Source organism: Rhinoderma darwinii, chromosome 3, assembly GCF_050947455.1.
Source record: "Rhinoderma darwinii isolate aRhiDar2 chromosome 3, aRhiDar2.hap1, whole genome shotgun sequence".
NCBI lineage: Eukaryota > Metazoa > Chordata > Amphibia > Anura > Rhinodermatidae > Rhinoderma > Rhinoderma darwinii.
This window is the reverse complement of record NC_134689.1, coordinates 396,594,993-396,613,786: the sequence shown is the minus strand read 5'-3', so window position 1 is coordinate 396,613,786 and position 18,794 is coordinate 396,594,993. Positions and strand designations below refer to the sequence as shown.

General features: G+C 39.8%; 2 protein-coding genes across 2 annotated transcripts; one reads left to right on the top strand and one right to left on the bottom strand.

Annotated features, from left to right (window-relative positions):
* TIMM29 (translocase of inner mitochondrial membrane 29) lies at positions 1–7,008 on the bottom strand. Its single transcript, XM_075859008.1, has 2 exons — positions 6,844–7,008; positions 1–1,034 (listed from the first exon to the last, which is right to left on the bottom strand). Exons 1-2 carry the CDS (start codon positions 6,956–6,958, stop codon positions 301–303), a joined length of 849 nt encoding a protein of 282 aa, XP_075715123.1. The 5' UTR covers positions 6,959–7,008; the 3' UTR covers positions 1–300.
* Positions 7,009–7,285: 277 nt separating this feature from the next.
* YIPF2 (Yip1 domain family member 2) lies at positions 7,286–18,456 on the top strand. The gene is made up of 8 exons (XM_075859007.1): positions 7,286–7,404; positions 8,726–8,868; positions 8,952–9,032; positions 9,629–9,716; positions 9,934–10,050; positions 10,130–10,296; positions 17,727–17,909; positions 18,157–18,456. Exons 1-8 carry the CDS (start codon positions 7,374–7,376, stop codon positions 18,244–18,246), a joined length of 900 nt encoding a protein of 299 aa, XP_075715122.1. The 5' UTR covers positions 7,286–7,373; the 3' UTR covers positions 18,247–18,456.
* The last annotated feature ends 338 nt before the right edge of the window (positions 18,457–18,794 follow it).

Here is an 18,794-nt window from a genome sequence, read left to right as displayed (position 1 = left end):
TAAGAAAGTGTCAAAACTTTTTATGAGATAATGATTTGCAGCGTTTTGGATTTCTAACGCCAATGTGAACCACGCCTGGTGTGGGAGTTCTTTCGCTTTTAAAGGTGACAAAACTGCAAAAACCGAAATCGATCGAAATGACGGATCGGTTACAGCACCATGACTCCAGTGTGATCGGAGCCTTACAGTGAAGTCCGTACACCCCCCCCCCCCCCACAGGACAGTAGATTATATAACGTTATTTCTCATGTGTATACTCTAGTCTATACATATAAATATAAAGCAGCTCCAAAGCGCCCACTATAGAGCAATTCTGTGTACTGGAGGAGCCTCTAACTCCAGCTGGTCTTCAGGCATAACAGGAGCCTCAGACTCCAGCTGGTCTTCAGGCACAACAGGAGCCTCCGACTCCAGCTGGTCTTCAGGCATAACAGGAGCCTCCGATTCCAGCAGGTCTTCAGACATAACAATCGGCTTGAATTTGGTCTCATAGAGTCTTTCATTGGCCTCCGAGTGCAGATCATTATGGGAAATGGTTTTCATGCTGAGGGGAAGCTTGCTGAATTCATCTTCATTTATATCAAAGTCTTTCATCTTCTTCTTAAGAAGCCACCAGTGTCCTAAGAAGCCAATGTCCATTACCCGGCTAGAAAAGTCCAGCATGCGCGGCTGCAGGTGTGGGCACTGGCTGTTGTACAGGTCACAGTCCGGGTCATATGGAGCCTCATACACAAGGGACATGACCAGGAGATTAATATGTCGCAGACGTCCCTGGTTACTCAGGCCGATGAGTTGCTGCACGTGCCGGTCAGTATTCCCACTACGTGTCCAAGGGGAGAGTAAGAGTAGAGCGGCTGAAGCTTCCAGGACTGAACACTGGAAGGAGTCCTCAGAAGGGGCTTTAGACGAGCACAACCCCACACCCCCCAGCAGGGACAGATACAGGGTAGCTTTACCAGGGCGCTCCTTGGCTCCCACTACAATATCCTTGCAGGCTTCCTTATAATCACGCAAGAGGCTTTTTGTCCAGACAACTGTGAGGAGAAGAAAGAGGTAAAATAATGAATGGAAGACCGTATAAAAATATATGTAGTGATCTAGTAGTTGTATTCTTGTACATAGGGGGCAGTATTATAGTAGTTATATTCTTGTATATAGGGGCAGTATTATAGTAGTTATATTCTTGTACATAGGGGGCAGTATTATAGTAGTTATATTCTTGTACATGGGGCAGTATTATAGTAGTTATATTCTTATACATAGGGGGCAGTATTATAGTAGTTATATTCTTGTATATAGCGGGCAGTATTATAGTAGTTATATTCTTGTATATAGGGAGCAGTATTATAGTAGTTATATTCTTGTATATAGGGGCAGTATTATAGTAGTTATATTCTTGTATATAGGGGGCAGTATTATAGTAGTTATATTCTTGTATATAAGGGGGCAGTATTATAGTAGTTATATTCTTGTATATAGGAGGCAGTATTACAGTAGTTATATTCTTGTATATAGGAGGCAGTATTACAGTAGTTATATTCTTGTATATAGGGGGCAGAATTATAGTAGTTATATTCTTGTATATAGGGGGCAGAATTATAGTAGTTATATTCTTGTATATAGGGGGCAGTATTATAGTAGTTATATTCTTGTATATAGGGGCAGTATTATAGTAGTTATATTCTTGTATATAGGGGGCAGTATTATAGTAGTTATATTCTTGTACATAGGGGGCAGAATTATAGTAGTTATATTCTTGTACATAGGGGGCAGTATTATAGTAGTTATATTCTTGTATATAGGGGGCAGTATTATAGTAGTTATATTCTTGTATATAGGGGACAGTATTATAGTAGTTATATTCTTGTATAAAGGGGGCAGTATTATAGTAGTTATATTCTTGTACACAGGGGGCAGTATTATAGTAGTTATATTCTTATATATAGGGGGCAGTATTATAGTAGTTATATTCTTGTATATAGGGGACAGTATTATAGTAGTTATATTCTTGTATATAGGGGGCAGTATTATAGTAGTTATATTCTTGTACACAGGGGGCAGTATTATAGTAGATTTATTCTTGTATATAGGGGGCAGTATTATAGTAGTTATATTCTTGTCCATAGGAGGCAGTATTATAGTAGTTATATTCTTGTATATAGGGGGCAGTATTATAGTAGTTATATTCTTATTTATAGGGGGCAGTATTATAGTAGTTATATTCTTGTACATAGGAGGCAGTATTATAGTAGTTATATTCTTGTATATAGGGGGCAGTATTATAGTAGTTATATTCTTATATATAGGGGGCAGTATTATAGTAGTTATATTCTTGTATATAGGGGCAGTATTATAGTAGTTATATTCTTGTATATAGGGGGCAGTATTATAGTAGTTATATTCTTGTATATAGGGGGCAGTATTATAGTAGTTATATTCTTGTATATAGGGACAGTATTATAGTAGTTGTATTCTTGTACATAGGGGGCAGTATTATAGTAGTTATATTCTTGTATATAGGGGCAGTATTATAGTAGTTATATTCTTGTACATAGGGGGCAGTATTATAGTAGTTATATTCTTGTACATGGGGCAGTATTATAGTAGTTATATTCTTATACATAGGGGGCAGTATTATAGTAGTTATATTCTTATACATAGGGGGCAGTATTATAGTAGTTATATTCTTGTACATGGGGCAGTATTATAGTAGTTATATTCTTATACATAGGGGGCAGTATTATAGTAGTTATATTCTTGTATATAGCGGGCAGTATTATAGTAGTTATATTCTTGTATATAGGGAGCAGTATTATAGTAGTTATATTCTTGTATATAGGGGCAGTATTATAGTAGTTATATTCTTGTATATAGGGGGCAGTATTATAGTAGTTATATTCTTGTATATAAGGGGGCAGTATTATAGTAGTTATATTCTTGTATATAGGAGGCAGTATTACAGTAGTTATATTCTTGTATATAGGGGGCAGAATTATAGTAGTTATATTCTTGTATATAGGGGGCAGAATTATAGTAGTTATATTCTTGTATATAGGGGGCAGTATTATAGTAGTTATATTCTTGTATATAGGGGCAGTATTATAGTAGTTATATTCTTGTATATAGGGGCAGTATTATAGTAGTTATATTCTTGTACATAGGGGGCAGAATTATAGTAGTTATATTCTTGTACATAGGGGGCAGTATTATAGTAGTTATATTCTTGTATATAGGGGGCAGTATTATAGTAGTTATATTCTTGTATATAGGGGACAGTATTATAGTAGTTATATTCTTGTATAAAGGGGGCAGTATTATAGTAGTTATATTCTTGTACACAGGGGGCAGTATTATAGTAGTTATATTCTTATATATAGGGGGCAGTATTATAGTAGTTATATTCTTGTATATAGGGGACAGTATTATAGTAGTTATATTCTTGTATATAGGGGGCAGTATTATAGTAGTTATATTCTTGTACACAGGGGGCAGTATTATAGTAGATTTATTCTTGTATATAGGGGGCAGTATTATAGTAGTTATATTCTTGTCCATAGGAGGCAGTATTATAGTAGTTATATTCTTGTATATAGGGGGCAGTATTATAGTAGTTATATTCTTATTTATAGGGGGCAGTATTATAGTAGTTATATTCTTGTACATAGGAGGCAGTATTATAGTAGTTATATTCTTGTATATAGGGGGCAGTATTATAGTAGTTATATTCTTATATATAGGGGGCAGTATTATAGTAGTTATATTCTTGTATATAGGGGCAGTATTATAGTAGTTATATTCTTGTATATAGGGGGCAGTATTATAGTAGTTATATTCTTGTATATAGGGGGCAGTATTATAGTAGTTATATTCTTGTATATAGGGACAGTATTATAGTAGTTGTATTCTTGTACATAGGGGGCAGTATTATAGTAGTTATATTCTTGTATATAGGGGCAGTATTATAGTAGTTATATTCTTGTACATAGGGGGCAGTATTATAGTAGTTATATTCTTGTACATGGGGCAGTATTATAGTAGTTATATTCTTATACATAGGGGGCAGTATTATAGTAGTTATATTCTTATACATAGGGGGCAGTATTATAGTAGTTATATTCTTGTACATGGGGCAGTATTATAGTAGTTATATTCTTATACATAGGGGGCAGTATTATAGTAGTTATATTCTTGTATATAGCGGGCAGTATTATAGTAGTTATATTCTTGTATATAGGGAGCAGTATTATAGTAGTTATATTCTTGTATATAGGGGCAGTATTATAGTAGTTATATTCTTGTATATAGGGGCAGTATTATAGTAGTTATATTCTTGTATATAAGGGGGCAGTATTATAGTAGTTATATTCTTGTATATAGGAGGCAGTATTACAGTAGTTATATTCTTGTATATAGGGGGCAGAATTATAGTAGTTATATTCTTGTATATAGGGGGCAGAATTATAGTAGTTATATTCTTGTATATAGGGGGCAGTATTATAGTAGTTATATTCTTGTATATAGGGGCAGTATTATAGTAGTTATATTCTTGTATATAGGGGGCAGTATTATAGTAGTTATATTCTTGTACATAGGGGGCAGAATTATAGTAGTTATATTCTTGTACATAGGGGGCAGTATTATAGTAGTTATATTCTTGTATATAGGGGGCAGTATTATAGTAGTTATATTCTTGTATATAGGGGACAGTATTATAGTAGTTATATTCTTGTATAAAGGGGGCAGTATTATAGTAGTTATATTCTTGTACACAGGGGGCAGTATTATAGTAGTTATATTCTTATATATAGGGGGCAGTATTATAGTAGTTATATTCTTGTATATAGGGGACAGTATTATAGTAGTTATATTCTTGTATATAGGGGGCAGTATTATAGTAGTTATATTCTTGTACACAGGGGGCAGTATTATAGTAGATTTATTCTTGTATATAGGGGGCAGTATTATAGTAGTTATATTCTTGTCCATAGGAGGCAGTATTATAGTAGTTATATTCTTGTATATAGGGGGCAGTATTATAGTAGTTATATTCTTATTTATAGGGGGCAGTATTATAGTAGTTATATTCTTGTACATAGGAGGCAGTATTATAGTAGTTATATTCTTGTATATAGGGGGCAGTATTATAGTAGTTATATTCTTATATATAGGGGGCAGTATTATAGTAGTTATATTCTTGTATACAGGGGCAGTATTATAGTAGTTATATTCTTGTATATAGGGGGCAGTATTATAGTAGTTATATTCTTGTATATAGGGGGCAGTATTATAGTAGTTATATTCTTGTATATAGGGAGCAGTATTATAGTAGTTATATTCTTGTACATAGGGGGCAGTATTATAGTAGTTATATTCTTGTATATAGGGAGCAGTATTATAGTAGTTATATTCTTGTACATAGGGGCAGTATTATAGTAGTTATATTCTTGTACATAGGGGGCAGTATTATAGTAGTTATATTCTTGTACATAGGGGGCAGTATTATAGTAGTTATATTCTTGTACATAGGGGTCAGTATTATAGTAGTTATATTCTTGTACATAGGGGGCAGTATTATAGTAGTTATATTCTTGTACATGGGGTCAGTATTATAGTAGTTATATTCTTGTATATAGGGGGCAGTATTATAGTAGTTATATTCTTGTATATAGGGAGCAGTATTATAGTAGTTATATTCTTGTACATAGGGGGCAGTATTATAGTAGTTATATTCTTGTACATGGGGTCAGTATTATAGTAGTTATATTCTTGTATATAGGGGGCAGTATTATAGTAGTTATATTCTTTTATATAGGAGCAGTATTATAGTAGTTATATTCTTGTATATAGGAGCAGTATTATAGTAGTTATATTCTTGTATATAGGAGCAGTATTATAGTAGTTATATTCTTTTATATAGGAGCAGTATTATAGTAGTTATATTCTTGTATATAGGAGCAGTATTATAGTAGTTATATTCTTGTATATAGGAGCAGTATTATAGTAGTTATATTCTTGTATATAGGGGGCAGTATTATAGTAGTTATATTCTTGTATATAGGGAGCAGTATTATAGTAGTTATATTCTTGTACATAGGGGGCAGTATTATAGTAGTTATATTCTTGTATATAGGGAGCAGTATTATAGTAGTTATATTCTTGTACATAGGGGCAGTATTATAGTAGTTATATTCTTGTACATAGGGGGCAGTATTATAGTAGTTATATTCTTGTACATAGGGGGCAGTATTATAGTAGTTATATTCTTGTACATAGGGGTCAGTATTATAGTAGTTATATTCTTGTACATAGGGGGCAGTATTATAGTAGTTATATTCTTGTACATGGGGTCAGTATTATAGTAGTTATATTCTTGTATATAGGGGGCAGTATTATAGTAGTTATATTCTTGTACATAGGGAGCAGTATTATAGTAGTTATATTCTTGTACATAGGGGGCAGTATTATAGTAGTTATATTCTTTTATATAGGAGCAGTATTATAGTAGTTATATTCTTGTATATAGGGGCAGTATTATAGTAGTTATATTCTTGTATATAGGGAGCAGTATTATAGTAGTTATATTCTTGTACATAGGGGGCAGTATATAACATAGATAAACATTCTGATCCCTAGGAAATTGAAGCAATCACTATATAAGGGATATCACTTTACATAAACATAGAATAGGACTTTTAGTTCCTGCAGCCACTAATGTCTCTTCATGTTAAGAAAAACGGAATAACTGTGAACGGAGATAAGCGGTCAGGCTCCGCACATCCCCCCACGTGTTCCTTCCACGCTGTGACACATTATACCCTCCCCCACCATAGACTCTTATCTTACCCATCTTTTTGCTTTTCATTCGCTCCCAAAACCCAGGCTTCGCCTCTGCAACTACAGGGGCTGCACTCCCAGAGCACGACCTCCGCAATAAGCCCCCTACACACCGGCCGGCCATATCTGTCCTCCAACACAGAGGACACTTCCGGGTTCAGTGCCCTCAGTTACTGCTACCTTAAAACTCTTCCCCTGAGTAAAAATAGCATATTCTTTAGGTTCCGTTTTGATAACCCCTATCTGGGCTGACGACTGTCCCATTTGATAAAGGGGGTGGGATAACTTGCTAATAAACCATTATCTATACACTAATCTGCAGTTTTCCCGTTACTGAGCTGGAAACCAACAACTCTATGTGATTCTTTTAGTACCGGCTAGGTGTCAGACACTTGTGGCATCCGAGTGAAATCCACCCCTTGTGTCTGTGCTCAGTTGGTACAGTCCTGTGAGTGGTGACGCGGCCGCTGAGCGCTGGCAGTAGGGTAGTTGTCAGTTCTCTGGTGGTCACGGGATTTGGGGCATGTCGCTCCTATGAGATGGCGTCCGCCGACCAACTCCAGTTCCAAGGTAAATAACAGGACTGTATAATGTCGCAGGGCATTATGTGTACACCCGGTTATTACATGCCGCCCTCCTGTATACTGAGCTGTAATGATGACGTATTTGGGTGTAGTACACAGGTGCACCATGATATAATGTTTTCCTTCTAAAAAAAGAAACTAAAAAAGGTTGGGTCTTGTAAAAGTTGTAGTATGGCAACCTAACACTGGCTATTGCATAACTATGTGAACCCCCTTGCTTGTTTATGGGTGGCACAGTAAAAGTCGTCCCCTGCCGTGGACCGGAGACACTTTGGGACTGTGAGTAGAGTGGCCTCGTACAACAGCCAATCAGAATTCAGTTTTCATTCTTAGTGCGTCCAGGGTTTTTAGAAAATGAAACGTGGATTCTGATTGGTCGCTGGTCACCACAAGGCCTCGTCTTATGTGCCTATTATTTCCTAGACACAATATTCTGTGCTATTTTCTTATTATAGGAGCTCCATTTTTCTGAAACAAAGCTCCAAATCCCCTGCCAAGACAGTTGCATGATAAAATTCTGTCTGCCAGCAGTCCCCACTAGAGGGAGCTCTCTGCACACAATTTAATACCACTCCAAATAAACTCAATAATCTCCAACAAGCTCCCCCTAGTGGTGACTGCAAGTATACAAAATTGTACTGTCAGACATCTATTATGTGTATGCCAGGATTAGTTAGGCCTAGTTCACACCGAACATACAATTTATAAACTTTTTTTTTTTTTTTTTTCGGCTTAGTTCAGATTTTTTTTTTTTGCAGCAGTTTTTATTTATCTGTCCTTGTGAATCTCTCTGGTGAATGGGGCCTTGGAGACATTGAACCCACCCCCACCTCTCCTATCCTTTGTGTTATTATCAGACTTGCCTGAAAGGGGGGGTTATACTGTAACCAACGCCCTGATATTCTATAAGGATGAACCCGAAAATTCTGCCTGCAGCCACCACTAGGGGGAGCTCACTGCAGATGACTTGTACATAGAATCTCCCTAGTACTCCAGTGTGCAGTAAACACCTGAGCTCCCCCTAGTGGTGGCTCTAGACAATTGTATCACCTCTGACTTCACTGGGGATTTGGACTGTTCTAAAGATACATGAAATGAATGAGCGCAGAATATTGGACCTAATTGCTACATGAGATAATAATGGGGGCAGGGATTTATCTGGCCTTCCAATTATCAGCTCAATGAATTATGATCAGCCTCTCCCCAGCCCTAGCTTGCTGATAACAGGGAACAATAGACCACATTTATCTGCAGGGTGATCAGAGATCTGATCGGCTGCAGGACTTATGTGAAGTTTCTATCTGCAGAGTTTGATGAAGCGGCCGACCTTCTTGCTGCAAGTCCGAATGCCACGACGAAGAGTGTGAGTGAGGACGGAGGACCCCAGCATGCCACCCTACAGATGGGCGCGGACAGCGAGGGGGAGGAGGGGGAGACGGATCAGACTGAGGTATGAAGGCTCCTGTATACTGCCCTCGTGTCAGGACTGCACAGAATATACTCCATGTTAACCCCTGGTTATTCTCTCCGCAGCTCCTCGCACCTCAGAAGAAAGCCTCCGGCTTCTGGACCTTCCAGTACTACCAGGACCTCTTTGATGTAGACACTTCCCAGGTGAGTCCTCTACATCGCCTGCCCCTCCCCCCCTACATTTGTATATGGGAAACATACTTGTGATTGATATAAGGACAGGTGAGCATTGGCAATTAGATATTTGGTACTGGTCGGTGGAGGGGACTTTTTTTTTTAAATTTTGGGATAGGAACGGACATTCTCTGGATGAGTTTGGGTACCCAAACATAATACACCTGTGCCACGTGGGTGCCCTGAGGCAGGGTGGAAGGCCTGGGAGATGTGGGGGGGTAATATCATTATTAGAATATTAAAGGGATTATGTAACTAAAAGCTCCCCCTACAATGAGCTGACCTCTGCTGGTGCAATGTGGTCATTACAGTGACGATGTAACTTGCCCTGGTTACTAATGGGGGTCCTAAGTCCTATGGAAGGGGATAATACTGACTGGAGCACCCCTACAATAATAATTTATTTGGGATTATCAGTCTGATATTGGACTATTATTTATTGAGTCCCTTTATGCTGCATTCTAATAGTTAAATTATTAATACAGAAACCATGTCAGACCTAACCATGTCCAGTAGGGGGGGCTCTGCACATAGGAGTTAACTACCCCCGTATTGTTCTCCATCAGGTGCTGGACAGGATCAGAGCGTCCTTCGTTCCCATGCCAGGAAAGAACTTTGTCAGACATCACCTCCGAAACAATCCCGATCTGTACGGTACGTGTGCACAGGACGACAAGATGCTCCGGAAGAAACCAAGTCTCTCTGCGATCTAATAAGTTTATAAGATTTGTTAGAGATTTTGACTAGTGACACATTAGAAATTGCACTCAGATGGAGTTCCCCTTTAAGACTTAGAACATCAGCTTGGCCTATTCAGGTAATAAGTGTGGGATCCGTCTCATGTTACTCGGCCTTCATCTCTCTCTTTTAGGACCATTCTGGATTTGTGCCACATTGGTGATTACTGTCACAGTTGTGGGGAACTTGGCGACCTTTATCCAGATGCACGGCCATCCAGACTATAACTACAGTCCGCAGTTCCACAAAGGTCGGTGTCATTGAATGTAAAATGCGAGGCGATGCACCGCTGCTGTATCCTGGGTGACCTCGTCACTTCTCTCCTGCAGTTACAGTGGCTGGCATCGTCATATACAGCTACGCCTGGCTCGTGCCTTTAGCACTCTGGGGATTTCTTCAGTGGAGGAAAGGGGTGAGCTCAACGGTGGGCGCCTACAGTTTTATGGAGACGGTTTGCGTCTATGGATACTCCTTGTCCCCGTTCATTCCTTCCACAGTGAGTACTGAACGCTCTTTTGTCTAATATATATAAAATGTAAACTTATTCTGGAGCCTCTTCTCTGATCCTACCTCCCCTGCCAAAAGCCGAGTGACTGACACCGAAACACAAGTGTAGAGATTCGGATGTCGCCCACTAGTGGCTTTAACCAGAATTTCAAAGCAATGGCCCACGAATGAGTATGTTTCACAAAATCAACTCCTTCTTTAAAGAGGCTCTGGCACCAGATGATCAAATCCCTATTGCATGTGATCGGCGCTGCAATGTAGAGAACAGTAACGTTTTAGTTTTTTTTTGAAAAACGATCATTTTTGGCCAAGTTATGAGCTATTTTATATTTATGCAAATGAGCCTTTCTAATGGACAACTGGGCGTGTTTTCTCTTATTTCCAACTGTGCTGACAAACACTTCTATTCACAACGCCCAGCTAGTAAAACAAGTAGACACGCCCAGATGTTACAGACACAATACACGCCCAGATGTTACAGACACAATACACGCCCAGATGTTACAGACACAATACACGCCCAGATGTTACAGACACAATACACGCCCAGTTGGAAATAAGAGAAAACACGCCCAGTTGTCCATTAGAAAGGCTCATTTGCATAAATATAAAATTGCTCATAACTTTGCCAAAAATGATCGTTTAAAAAAAAAACAAAAAAAACGTTACTGTTATCTACATTGCAGCGCCGATCACATGCAATAGGAGATAGGGATTTGAGAATCTGGTGACAGAGCCTCTTTAACCCCTTCCCTCTTTGGCCACTTTTGACCTTCCTGACCGAGCCTCATTTTTCAAATCTGACATGTCACTTTATGTGGTAATAACTCCAGAATTCTTTTACCTATCCAAGCGATTCTGAGATTGTTTTCTCGTGACACATTGGACTTTATGTTACTGGCAAAATTTGCTCGATATGTTCAGTATTTAATTCTGAAAAACACCAAAATTTAGCGAAAAATTGCAAAAATTTTCATTTTTCTCAACTTAAATGTATCTGCTTGTAAGACAGGCAGTAATACCACACAAAATTATTGCTAATTAACATCCCCCATATGTCTACTTTAGATTGGCATCATTGTTTGAACATCCTTTTATTTTTCTATGACGTTACAAGGCTTAGAACTTTAGCAGCAATTTCTCACATTTTCAAGAAAATTTCAAAAGGCTATTTTTACAGGGGCCAGTTCAGTTGTGAAGCGGCTTTGAGGGCCTTATATATTAGAAACCGCCAAAAAGTCACCCCATTTTAAAAACTTCACCCCTCAAAGTATTCAAAACAGCATTCAGAAAATGTCTTAACCTTTTACACATTTCACAGGAATTAAAGCAAAGTAGAGGGGAAATTTACACATTTCATATTTTTTTGCAGAAATAAATTTGTAATACAATTTTTTTTATAACACAGAAGGTTTTACCAGAGAAATGCAACTCAATATTTGTTGCCCAGTTTCTGCAGTTTTAGGAAATATCCCACATGTGGCCCTAGCGTGCTACTGGACTGAAGCACCGGCCTCAGAAGCAAAGGAACACCTAGAGGATTTTGGGGCCTTATTTTTATTACAATATATTTAGTGTAGGGAGCATGTTAACCCTGCAGGTGTTTTGTAGAAATTAGTGTGCATTCGATGTTGCAGAGTGAAAATGGGATTTTTTTTTCCATAGATATGCCAATATGTGGTGCCCAGCTTGTGCCACCATAACAAGACAGCTCTCCAATTATTATGCGGTGTTTCCCGGTTTTAGAAACACCCTACATGGGGCACTAATCTTTTGCCTGGACATTCGACCAGGCTCAGGAGTGAAAGAGCACCATGTAAAATTGAGGCCTAATTTGGCGATTTACAAAGTATTGGTTCACAATTGCGGAGGCTCTGATGTGAAATAATAAAAAGAAACCCCTGATAAGTGACCCCCATTATGGAAACTGCACCCCTCAAGGCATTTATTAAGGGGTGTAGTGAGCATTTTCACCCCACAGGTCTTTTCCATAAATGAATGCGCTGCGGATGGTGCAAATTAAAAATGTATATTTTTCCCTAGATATGCCATTTCAGTGGCAAATATGTCGTGCCCAGCTTGTGCCACTGGAGACACACACCCCAAAAATTGTTAAAAGGGTTCTCCCAGGTATGACGATGCCATATATGTGGAAGGAAACTGCTGTTTGGGCACACTGTAGAGCTCAGATGGGAGAGAGCGCCATTTGGCTTTTGGAGAGCGGATTTTGCTTGGTAGTAGATTTGTTTGAGTATTGCTGGTGTTTCCGTTTATAATGTGGGGGTACATGTAAGCGGGGCAGAGTACATCAGGGGCATAGTCAGGTGGTATTATAATGGGGTAAAAAACCAATAAAATAATCCATAGATGTGTGTTACGCTGTGAAGCAATCCTTTCTGCACAGGCCGGTGTCGCACAGATATGTGGCGTCCTTTCTTATGCCCCTTTTGGTCCACACTCCGCAGCTTTGCAGTTTGGGGAATTTTGCCGGGAAAGTGTTGTCCTGGTATAATACGGGCACCGTCGCTTCCAGCAGATATGTTTGGGCCCTCCCCTTCCTGGTTCCCTAATTTTAGGTCCTTGATAAACCGCCTCTTGAAACAGAAGAAATGTTCCCCTCTGATCTGCACAACTGCATATTTTTTATTTCCTGACTTATTGGAGCCATAACTAATTTTATTTTTTCATAGACGTAGTTGTATGAAGGCTTTTTTTTGCGGGACGAGCTGTAGTTATTATTGGTACCATTTTCTGGCATAGTTTTATTTAGTTTTTTTATACAGCGTTCACCATGCGTTATAAATTACATGTTAACTTTATTCTGCGGGTCAGTACAATTCCGGCGATACCAAGTTTATAGAACTTTTTTATGTTTTGCAACTTTTTGCACAATAAAATTACTTGTAAAAATAATGTATTTTTTTTCTGTCGCCAAGTTGTGAGAACCATAACTTTTTAATTTTTTTTGTCGACGCAGCTGTATGAGGGCTTGTATTTTTTGCGAGACGAGCTATAGTTTTTATAGGTACCATTTTTGGAATACGTGCGACTTTTTGATAATTTTTTATTCCAATATTTATAGGTCAAAGTGACCAAAAAACAGAAACTCTGGTATAGTTTTTAAATTCTTTATTTTTTTTTATGCGCTTCACCCCGTGCAATAAATAATATAATATTTTGATACCTCAGGTCGTTACGGTCGTGGCGATACCAAATACATATGTTTTTTTTTTTCAATAATAAAAGGACTTGATAAAACGCAATCCCCCTTTTACGCTTATTTTATTACTTGCAGCTTTTATTGTTTTCAAACTTTTATTTTTTTTCACTGACACTTTTTTTGACACTTTTTTAACCCTTTTTTAACCCTTTTTTTTACACTTTTTCTCAAGTCCCACTAGGGGACTTGAAGGTCCAGCCGTCAGATTTATTTTTTTCTAATACATTGCACTACCTACATAGTGCAATGTATTCGATCTGTCAGTTATTCACTGACAGCAAGCCGATTAAGCTTCGCCTCCCGGCGGGGCCTGATCGGCTTCCGTAATGGCAGAGCAGGAGACCATTGTGTCTCCTGTTGCCATAGCAGCAGTCGCCAGTCCTGATTGCCTGTCAGGGCTGGCAATCTGCTAGTAACCACTACGATGCAGCAATCGCTTTCGATTGCTGCATCGAAGGGGTTAATGGCAGTGATGGGAGCTAGCTCCGGTTCCTGCCGTTACAGGTGGATGTCAGCTGTTACATACAGCTGACTTGCACCGCTGATGACGCCGGATCAGCTCCTGACCCGGCGCCATCTTGCCGGCGGCTACGGAAGCCGACCAGGCTCCGCCGCCGGGCGGATCTTGAGCGGTCTCCGTGCTAGGCAGACCGGGAAGCCAGTATTAGGCCTCCGGTTGCCATTGCAGCCACCGGAACCCCGGCAATTTAATTCCTGGGGTACCGATGAGCTGCCAACACCTTAAGTGCAGCGATCGCGTTTGAGCGCTGCACTTAAGGGGTTAATGGCGGGGATCGAAGCTCATTTCGGTCCCCGTCGTTACAGTCGGCTGTCAGCTGTAAGATAAAGCTGAGATCCGACGATGATGGCACCGGCTCAGCTTCTGAGCCGGTGCCAAACATTTGGCGTATGGGTATGGCAAAATGCGGGAAGTCAATGCTTTCCATGGCGTACCCATACGGCAAATGTCGGGAAGGGGTTAAATAGTGCGGGTCTAGGCATACGTATACCCTGCAAGTAAGATGTAGCATTACATGGCAGACATTCAAATGAACGGCGGTCCATGTAATGCATGGACACATCAAGGCTGCCAGGGAGGTAGCCACTCTTGAAGAGGCTCTGTCACCACATTATAAGTTCCCTATAGCCTATATAACGTGATCGCCGCTGTAATGTTTAGAACAGTGTTTTTTTATTTTGAAAAACGATCATTTTTGAGCAATTTCAGATTTATGCTAATTAGTTTCTTAATAGACACGTAGGCGTGTTTTTACTTTTAATACCAACTGGGCATTGTAAAGAGAAGTGTATGACAGTGACCAATCAGCGTCATAGACTTCTCTCCATTCATTTCTAGCAGTACTCGCAAAACACTGCGTGATCTCGCGAGATCATGCTGTGCTGTCACATACTCCCATATTAACTTTACCAAAGTGTCTTGGGAGTGAATAGACGTCACCTCCAGCCAGGACGCGATGTCTATTCACACTCCCGACACTTTGGTAAAGTTTCTTGGGGACTTACTCACACAGAATGGCTGATCTCGCGTGCTGTCATTCACAGAAACTTTACTGACGTGTCGGGAGTGTGAATAGACATCGCGTCCTGGCTGGAGGTGACGTCTATTCAATCCCAAGACACTTTGGTAAAGTTAATATGGGAGTATGTGACAGCACAGCATGATGTTTTGCGAGTACTGCTAGAAATGAATGGAGAGAAGTGTATGATGCGGATTGGTCACTGATTGGTCAGCGTCATACACTTCTCTTTACAACGCCCAGTTGGTAAAAAAGTAAAAACACGCCCAGTTGTCTATTAAGAAGCTAATTAGCATAAATCTAAAATTGCTCATAACTTGCTCAAAATGGATAGTTTTTCTTATAATGTAGTGTCCGAGCCTCTTTACAGAGTGGGTCTATGACGCCCATATGCCACAATGGAGAATAATCAAAGCAGTTGTCGTCCAGCCATAACATTACAACCACCTGCCTGATATTGTGTAGACCCTCGTGCTGCTAATGCGGCTCTGATCCATCGAGTTATGGACTCTACAAGACCTCTTAAGGTTCCTGTGGTATCTGGATCCAAGACGTTAGCAGATCCTTTCAGTCCTGTAAGTTGTGAGGTGCGGCTTCCACGGATTGGACTTGTTTTTCCAGCACATCCCACAGATGATCGGTCGGATTGAGATTTTGGTTTGGGATTCATGAGACCATTCCGCCTTCTTTCATTACTCCATTTTCCGGTTCTGATGTTCGCGTGTCTATTGTAGGTGCTTTCGGTGGTGGACAGGGGTCATCATGGGCACCCTGACTGATTTACTGCTACGCAGCCCCAAATGAAGCAAGCTGCGATGCTCTGCGTGTTCTGACACCTTTCTTTCATAGCCAGCAGTAACTTTTCAGTAATTTCTGCTACAGTAGCTCTTCTGTGGGATTGGACCAGACAGGCCAGCCTTCTCTCCCCAGAGTCACGTCCTAATAGGTTGCCTGTCCGGTATACCAAAGCATTATAGCAGCGATCAAAAGATTGCATAGTGAAGTCCCCTAATGGGACTAAAAAAACAAGTAAGTAATGTGAAATAAAAATGATTAATAAAAGTTACAGTAAAAAAAATAGATCAATTTTTTTCCCCATAAAAAATGGTTTTATTTAGTAAAAGTGTATAAAATAAATAGAAGTACACATACATGGTATCGCAGCGACCGTAATGACCCAAACAAAGTTAATATGTCATTTAAACCGCAAGGTGAACACTGTAAAAAAACAATGGCGAAATTGCTTTTTTTTTTTTTCCATTGCCCCGCAAAAAAGCCATAAAAGTTAATCAATAAGTCTCATGTACCCCAAAACAGTACCAAACAAAACTACGTCGTTCCGCAAAAAACAAGCCCTCTGATTACTGCATTGACGGAAAAATAAAAAAATTACGGCCCTTGGAAAACGACGATGCAAAAACAAATAATTTTAGTTTAAGTGTTTTTATTGGGCAAAAGTCGTAAAACATAAAAAAGCTAAACATATGTGGTATCGTCCGACCCATAGAGTAAAGATGTTATTTATGCCGCACAGTGAATGGCGTGAATTTAAAACGTATAGAACAATGGCGGAATGTCTGGTTTTTTTTCTATTCCCCCCCCAAAAAAAAAGTTAATAAAAGTTGTATGTACCCAAAAATGGTGCCATTAAAAAGCACAACTAATCCCGCAAAAAACAAGTCCTCATACAGCTATGTCGACAGAAAAATAAGTTATAGCTCTTTGAATGAGACTAGAAAAACGGGAAAAAAAACTAGCTTAGTCATTAGGGCCTAAAATAGACTGGTCACTAAGGGGTTAATGTTATGGCTGCTCGGTGTAGCTGTCGCTGTACTTGTACACAACTAGTGGGAAATAATTCCTTTCTAATGTTGTCAGTAGGACTGGTTCTCTCCTCCCCGGCGGACCCCCTCAGGCTGCTATATACCTTTAACCCCTTAGCGAGCCCTCACACCACTCTATCAACAGAAAACTAAGAGTTATGGGTCTCAGAATATGGTGTAACTAAGATAACTTTACAAATTTGCTATCGCCGTAATCCTATTGACCCACAAAATAAAGTTGTCAATTTTACCGCAAAGTAAACGGTGTAAAATTGAAATGCCAAAAACCTTGGCAGGTCTGTTTTATTATTATTTTTATTTTTACTTGTCCCACAAAAAGCAAATTGTCTTATGCCTATGTAAACAGAAAAAAAAAAAAAAGTTTTGGTTGTTGTAATGTGACCCTATGAAAATGAAGAAACGAAAATTGGCTCGGTCTTCAACGGGTTACGACGGTTTCTCATTTTCAAAATCAATGTATGAGCAGTTTTTTGCTTGTCATTAATTATTGGAATCATTATTTTTTTACACATGACTGTATTCAGGAGCCGTATCTGTATATCATGTTATGGGCCCAAACGACACCTATACTATATGGAATCTGAGAGAAAATCATACTATGGGGTCTCAGCGGCACCAGATGGGCAGAGCCGCTCCATGTGCTGTGGCAATTTGTACATAAATCTTAGGGCAAAATATAGGCCATATGATGTGGAATTAGTGAAGTAACACATGGCTACAAAATTTGTAGTCTGTTACCATGGAGACACCATTTTTTTTAAATTATAGATGCGAAGTACATATCTTAACTTCTACGTTATTATATTTCTGCTGTCAGGTGCTGTGTGTGATTCCATATGAGATATTCCGCTGGATCATCCTCCTGGTGGCCATGTGTCTCTCTGGCTTCGTCCTTCTCCTCGCCTTCTGGCCACACGTCCGAAGAGATAATAAAATGGTGGCTATTGGCATGCTTGCGAGCATGGTACTACTGCACGTGCTACTGGCTGTGGGGTGTAAGGTATGTAGACATTTAGCAACATCTGCAAGAAATACAGATACTAAAAATTACAACTCTGGGCAGCAGCCGTATATTTACTGCCAAGGACCGGGTCTGATCCATCCTTGGAGATCAGGAAAGGTCTTCTCCATCACCGCAGGATGCTCAGGGTCTTGGCCTAAATCTACATCTGTTCAGCACAATCTGAGATCTTGGGGGTGTAACGAGGAGACGTGAGTAAGTAACGGGTGCCTTTTTTCTTGTGCAGGAATATTTTTTCCAGAGAGTGGAAGGAGAGCACATGTCCAGACCTCTCATCGTTACAACACCAAAGGGCCACATAACCACAAAGGCGTAACCTGCCTGGATGTAGGGACTGCGTGCGCCTGGGCTGGCCTGTTGTAAGGCACCAGTCAGACTGTATCACCCGTGATGAGCCGATATGTTCTCTGCAGACGAGGATGTGTGCACGTCTCTGATCATCGGATCTCTAGTTTGTGGGTTGAGATTTACTGATGTAGAGGTAGTAATTGTTCCTATAATAAAGATGGCTTTTTTTCTCATGTAAGTTTTGGCCGCTAACCTTCACCTACACTGCTGTACAGAGAATCCAACGCCGGATATCAGTAAGGAGCGACCTGGAAGGAAAGAAGTTCTCACTGCCCAAATCAGCCCGTTCCCATTTCTGCCTGCACTGAGCTAGCGGGTAGGTGACTGGAGTGTTCTGGAGCTGGTGCCATCAGAATTGGGAAGATGTCATAGGGGCCCCCCCTCACCTGTGAAGCTTTCATGCAAAGTAAGAGCTTGGGCAGATGGCTGTATTGTATGTCAAAGGTGTTCTTCACTTTTGGACAATCCCTAAGGGTATGTTCACACGAGGTCATTACGTCCGTAACTGACGGACGT